The sequence below is a fragment of the Eublepharis macularius genome, chromosome 12 (assembly GCF_028583425.1).
Source record: "Eublepharis macularius isolate TG4126 chromosome 12, MPM_Emac_v1.0, whole genome shotgun sequence".
Classification (NCBI taxonomy): Eukaryota; Metazoa; Chordata; class Lepidosauria; order Squamata; family Eublepharidae; genus Eublepharis; species Eublepharis macularius.
In genome coordinates this window covers 51,206,367-51,213,373 of record NC_072801.1, presented here as the reverse complement: position 1 = coordinate 51,213,373, position 7,007 = coordinate 51,206,367, and the positions used below count along the sequence as shown (strand labels likewise).

The following is a 7,007-nucleotide window of genomic DNA, read 5'->3' as shown; positions in this document are numbered from 1 at the left end:
CACATCCTCCAATTTGCAGTATTTGAGCACATCTGTTAACGATAGGATATTTTGGAGGTCTTTCATTCATAGGGTCGCCATAGGTCAGAAGTGATTTGACAGTACATAACACACACAGAGAGAGAATAAAGGCTATCAAATGAGATATGAGATTCGATCCCCTGAGCTTTTCCTCTGCTGTATGAGTAAGGGTCCCCTTTCAAACACCAAAATGCCAATCCCAGAGATTGTGGGACCTATGTAGGCAAACACCATGCGAAATTTAGACCACAATGAACAGGAAAATTAGGCAAGATCAAGCAGAAATCTCCATAAGATTCAAATAATCTGTTGTTTCCTGGGAAATGAGAAAGCTAGCTAAAACACATACGAGCTCCACCAATTGTCCTCAGTGAGATACAATAAAGAAAATTATTCTCCAGGAATGATAGCTAGGTTCTGAAAACCTAAAATTGTTGGGATAAGCAGTAAATGGAAATATCCATGTTATTGAGGATGGCGCTGTTTCATCAAATTTATATAAATTTGCTAGCTGAATGAAAAATCTAAAGCTTAAGAACTAATTTATAGAAGAAATATATGCTTACCATTTTGTGAAAATATCCACAACACCCAAAGGCTTCTGAAAGGTCGGAGGGTCACAACCAGCAATATGGAGAGAGAAACCACCACCAATGATAGTGTCCCCCACCCCATAATACTCAGAGAAAGGAACAAGGTCATTTTTTACTGCATGGCTAGCTGTTATATTTCTGGGAGTGGTGACAGGTGGTAGGAGAAGCAATAGAAAGACTAGAATATTCATTCTGTGAATAAGCCAGATATCTTATTTACCTATAAATAAAATACTTCTTTAGACTTCCAGACAGAATTTCTCTCCTGCTATAAGTAAAGAAGTCCTAGGTACATTTCTGCTTCCAAACCATACTTTTAGAAAAAAATGGCTTGGGCTTGTGAACCCTGTAGCCTAACACTGAATGATTTTAGGCAAACTGTGTTTCCTTCATGATCCTTCTGTTTTCCTTGGATGCAGCCTGGCTAAAAGACTGATTCAAGGCTAAGCACAAACTAGAGGATGAACGGCCAAATGATAGCAGAACTTGGCAGGAAATATCAGACCAACAACATCCTTCCTGCTGTTTGTTCTAGTCAGCCTTGGCTTATTTAGAGATGTACTGTTAACGCTTTATGTAATGAGCTCTCTATAATGAAAAAAAAATCTAGTTTTGCAAATGATCAAAGGAAAGAGTCAGTCACAGTTATTTCAATAATTACAGGGTTGATAATTGCTTATTTATGATTCTAGTGCTGAGATTGCATTGTCGCAGTAGAAAAGTAAACATTCAAACGAGTTCTCATTGATATTATCTACGTGCTCCTCTCTGTCCTAAAAGTGCAGTGTCAATGTTGTATTATTTTAATTGTGAATATATTTTTATTTTGATTTGGTTTTAGTGTTGATTTAACTTGTCTTGGGATGCCAGTGGGTATTCCTTTTGTAAGCTGCCTTGAGCACCTTTGAGTGAAAGGTGAAATACAGAAAAAATAATGAATAAATTAATCCACAATGGTGGTCCTAAAGGAATCGATGATCATCAATAATGAAAGTCACCAAGAGGGCCACGCTTCCCTTGTCCTTTTCTCCATACAAGCCACCAAACAAACTGACCAAAGTGATTTTAATTTCAAAGCAGACATAAACATATCAACCACTTCAGTATCTTGCCTCAAATGGTAAATATGATACCAGCCTGAGATAGTTTAGATCAGAAATTTTGTCTTGCCTCTGTTAAGGAGGCAGGAACACCCTCCCCACCCCCAATAGATTACATATTTATAAGGGAAGATAGATAAAACATCCTTATCTTACTTCTCTTCATTGATTTTATGTCATTCAAGATGCAACCTGTCACCTATGATTTATGAACATTGAGTCTCTTGCATCTGCTCACAAAACCTGTCATAGCATCTGATGACAAGCCCTTGTCTCCCATTAAAAAAATTAAATACATTATTTAAATAGACAGATGTCCCAAATGCTTTCAGTTTTAGCACTGCAACTCTGCAAACCAGCTTGTGACCCCGCCTCCACACACACATACACCATTTTAAAGGTGAGTGCTGTCACAGGTTAAACATGAGTTGTGTTGGGTTTCCCCACATTTTTCCTTGCATTTACTAATCAGACTCTCCATGCTTCCATAAGTGAATTACTTACAGTTTCATAATGAGAATATTGTGCTTGATTCCATGGGGAGAGTTTCCCTTGAGACTAACCACATTCTTTTAAAAAACATGAGGTAAGTTCAAGTTCTGCTAAATTTTAGAGCAGAATTAACAAAGGCAATAAAATATTTTATCTCCTAGTAATAAAACATAAACTTTTTAAATTAAAGTAATTAATTCTTAAAGGAATACCTGAATGCAGGAGGGGAAAAACATTATTTAACTAGAAACGAAGCCCGTTGTGGGAAAAAAATACAATGGGCTCTAAAAAGGGGAGGGTGGACAGGCAGGCATTCACTCCTCCTCCATCACTGATCCCAACCAGTGAAGGAGGGGGATAGGCATTGCCACCTGCTCTACAACTGATCTCAGCAACATGAAGGGGTAGTGGGCTTTGCTACCTGCTGGATGTCTGATACAGACCAGGTAAAGGGGGGCAGGCATTGCCTCCTTCTCTGCTCCTGATCCCAGCTGGGTGAAGGGAAAATGGGCATTGCCTTCTGCTCTGCACCTGATTACGGCTGGGTGAAGGGGGGCAGGCATTGCTGCCTGCTCCAAGCCTGATCCCAGCTGGGTGAAGGGTGGTGGGCATTGCCACCTGTTCCCTTCTGGGTGAAGGGAGGAATGAGCACTACCTCCTGCTCCTTGCCTGATCCCGAGAGGTGAAGGTGGGCGATGGGCTTTGCTACATGCTGTGTTCCTGATCCCAACTGTGTGAAGGGGGTGCGGGCATTGCCACCTTCTCTGCTCCTGATTCTGGCAGGTTAAAGGGGGGTAGAGATTGCTGCCTGCTTGGCGCCTGATACCAACAGGGTGAAGATAGGGTGGGCATTGCTGCCTGCTCAGTGCCTTATTCCAGTAAGTTGAAGGGGGTAGGCATCGCCACCTGCTCCATTTCTTGTCCCAGCTGGGTGAAGGGAAGAAGGGAATTGCCTTCTGATCTGTGTCTGATCCCACCAAGGTGAGGGCATGAGGTGGGCATTGCCACCTGCTCCACTCCTGATCACAGCTGGGTGAAGGGGGTGGGCATTGTCATCCGCTCTGCTCCTGATCCCAGCTGGGTGAAGAGGGGTGGACATTGCCATCTTCTCTGCTCCTAATACCAGCTAGGATAGGCAGAGAGTGGGCATCACCACCTGCTCTGTTCCTGATCCCAGCTGGGTGAAGGTGGGTTGGCATTAAGACCTCCTTCGCTTCTAATACCCGCTGTGTTAAGGCTGGGGTGGGCATTGTAAGCTGCTCCGCTCCTATTGCCAGTTGTGATAAGGAGGGGGTGTATTGCCACCAGCTCCACTTCTAATATCAGCTGAGTTAAGGTAGGGGGTGTACATGGCCATTTGCTCTACTCCTAATACCAGCTGGGTTACAACAGGGGCAGGCATTGCCACCTGCTCTGCTCCTAATAACACCTGGATTAAGGTGGGGGTGGGCATTTCCCCTCCTCCACTTTTAACAGCTGGGATAAGGTGGGGGTGGGCATTGCCACATTTTTCACTCCTAATACCAGCTGGGTTAAGGCAGGGGCAGGCATTACCACCTACTCTGCTCCTGATCCCAGCTGGCTGAAGAGAGGCCAGCATTGCCACCTACTCTGCTCCTAATACCACCTGGGTTAAGGTGAGGGTGGGCATTGCCACCTCCTCTGCCCCTAATACCAGCTAGGTTAAGGTGGGGAATGGGCATTGCTACCTGCTCCACTCCTAATACCAGCTGGATTAAGGTGGGTGTGAGCATTACCACCTGCTCTGCTCTTAATACCAGCTGGCTGAAGGGGAGTGGGCATTGCTACCTGCTCTGCACCTAATACCAGCTGGGTTAATGTGGAGGTGGGCATTGCCAAGTGCTCCTCTCCTATTACTGGCTGTGTTAAGGCTGGAGATGGGCATTGCCACCTGCTCTGCTCCTAATACTGGCTGGGTTAAGGCAGAGAGTGGGCATATCTACCTAGTCTGCTCCTGATCCCAACTGGGTAAAAGAGTGGAGGGCATTGCCACCTGCTCCACTCCTAATATCAGCTGGTTTAAGGTTGGGGCCGGCATTGCCATCTGCTCCGCTCCTAATAACAGCTGGGTTAAGGCAGAGAGTGGGCATTGCCACCTTCTCTGCTCCTGATTCCAGCTGCCTGAAAGGGGGCGGGTATTGCCTCCTGCTCCGCTCCTAATATTAGTTGGATTAATGCAGGGGGTGGGCATTGCCACCTGTTCCGCTCCTAATACCAGCTGAGTTAATGCAGGGGATGGGCATTGCCACCTGCTCCATTCCTAATACCAGGTGGCTGAAGTAGGGGTGGTCATTGCCACCTGCTCTGCTCCTAATATCAGCTAGGTTAAGGTGGAGTGGGCATTGCCACCTGCTCCACACCTAATATTGGCTGGGTTAAGGCACAGGGAGGACATTGCTACCTGCTCCGCTTCTGTTCCCTGCCTGGACTTCCCACCAAGGCATGTTTTCTGATGTGATATGGTGAGTTATCTGGGCTTTACTTTGTGGCAGCGCCCTCTGGTGGTGCACCAGGGTATAAAGTGAGTTGTCTGAAACACGCTTACTCAATTATATATATAGATGACATACATAGAGTGTTCCCGCTGGCTATTATGATTACTATTAGAGATTTGCAAACATTTTCAATATTCAGAAAAGTTCAATGTTTACTGTTCAATGTTCAAAAGTTCAATGTTTACTGTTCTAAAGTTCAATGTTTTCTGTTTCACTACAAAGCTACTTATTTGATATCTCAATTACAATTTGGGCCATCTTCTTTATTGGTCATTTGTTCTACATTTTCACACCAGTAATAAATACTTATGTGATAAATTATCAAATACTGCTTTGGAAAAAAAGTAGCTGAAATACTCATAGCATATTCCTACTACTATTATATTGATAGTTGATTTGTGGATGAACCAACAGCAACATAAAGAAGATTTTGGAAGAAATGGGATTTTTATTTTGCTGTTACTCAATTCAATTTTATCTCCACTAAAGTATGTAAATAGAATAGAAATTACTTCAGGAACCTGTAAGAAATTGCTGCCCACTGTAGACTTCATTTCACACTAGTTTGGTCTAATTAGACTACATTTTCAACAAATCACTTTAAAATCCTACATTTGTTTACAATTCTTCTTAAAGCTTTTTTAATCTCTTTGTTTCTTAGACTGTAGATAAGGGGATTAATTAGAGGGGTTATGACTGTATAGAAGACAGAGAAAATATTGTCCACGTCTCTCCAAGTTTCTTTCTTTGGTAGTATATATACAAATATCAATGAACCATAAAATATGGAAACTACAATGAGGTGGGAAGAACAGGTGGAAAAGGCCTTTGTTCTCCCATCTGCAGAAGGAATTTGTACAATAGCAGCAATTATACGCACATAAGACAGCAGGGTCAGAAGACAAGAAGGAACTGTATTTATGATAGAAACTGTCAAGCCCACCAATGTCACCACAGTTGTGTCACTGCAGGATAGATTAATCACTGGTGTCAATTCACAAAAGAAATGATCAATTTCATGGGGACCACAGAATTTTAGCTGAGACATCAAACTTATGACTAAAGTCATAACCGTTATCCCACAAAGCCAGGATGCAGCTGACAGCAGAAAACAGAGTCTTCTGCTCATGAGTGTTGCATATTGGAGGGGTTTACATATTGCCAAATACCGATCATATGACATTGATGCCAGTAGGTATAATTCAGCAACCACGACTGTACCAAAACAATAAAATTGGATGAAGCAGCCCCCAACGGAAATAGTTCTGTCCCCTGTCAGGAAACTGGCCAACATCCTGGGGAGGAGTGTTGATGTGTAGATGCTCTCCAAACAGGACAAATTTCCAAGGAAGTAGTACATGGTAATGTGAAGGTTGTGATCCATGATTACTAACACAATGATGATGATGTTTCCAGCCATGGTCACTGTATAGATTATTAAGAAAATCAAGAAGAGAGGTATCTGAAGTTCAGGGGCGTTCCCAAATCCCAGAAGAATAAATGTAGTGATTGCTGTTTCATTATCCAACTCCATATGCTCCATAGTTTCAATCACTGAAAGTGAATTTAAAGATCCATAAGGTCTCCAAGTGAAATATCCAAAGCCTAGAAATCATTATACACTTAAATATAATTTGGTAGCATCTTTCCTACAATTAATGCTGAGATTTATAAAACACCATCATATATTTTATCGGAATGGGAAAACCATCTCACTTGTGTTGCATCCAGACAACACTGGCAAAGCCCACCAATTCTACCTCCCCCTGCAGACCTCCTAATGCCATTCCTCAGGGTCCCGTATCCTCCAGGAATAGCATTTCACAGAGATTGGGGAGCTCCAGTGGGCAGAGAGGCAGAAAAGTTCTACTGAAAAATGTAATCTGGTTCCAACCCAACATCTCTTCATGAGTTGGATCCAGCCTGCTTTTTCATTCAGCCTCTTCTAACTGTCCTCCTTATTACAACCTCCAAGATGAGAAAATGCTGACCATGCAAGTCCGATGATCTCAAGGATACACTTTGGAGTGATCAAAGGGGACCCCTCCTTTTTTTTTAGAAGCAGAAAAGTTAGTTGGCTCACTTTAAATGTTTGAAAGGCTGTTATTTGGAGGAGGGCAGGGAGCTGTTCCAGTTGGCAACAGAGGATAGGACTCAAAGCAATGGGCTTAAATTGCATGCAGAAAGGTACTGACTGGATATTAGGAAAAACCTTTTCACGTTCAGAGTAGTTCAAAGGGGGAATCAGCTGCCTAGGGAGGTGATGATGAGCTCCCCTTCACTGG

General features: G+C 43.0%; 1 protein-coding gene across 1 annotated transcript; it reads right to left on the bottom strand.

Moving 5' to 3' along the window:
* Positions 1-5,317: 5,317 nt before the first annotated feature.
* On the bottom strand, positions 5,318-6,142 carry LOC129339244 (olfactory receptor 6N1-like). Its single transcript, XM_054993835.1, has one exon. The coding sequence runs from the start codon at positions 6,140-6,142 to the stop codon at positions 5,318-5,320; it is 825 nt and encodes a 274-aa protein (XP_054849810.1).
* Positions 6,143-7,007: the final 865 nt, after the last annotated feature.

Excerpts from the sequence above, each read along its gene's own strand:
- LOC129339244 (XM_054993835.1), bottom strand. The coding sequence starts at position 6,142 with ATGGCTGGAAACATCATCATCATTGTGTTAGTAATCATGGATCACAAC.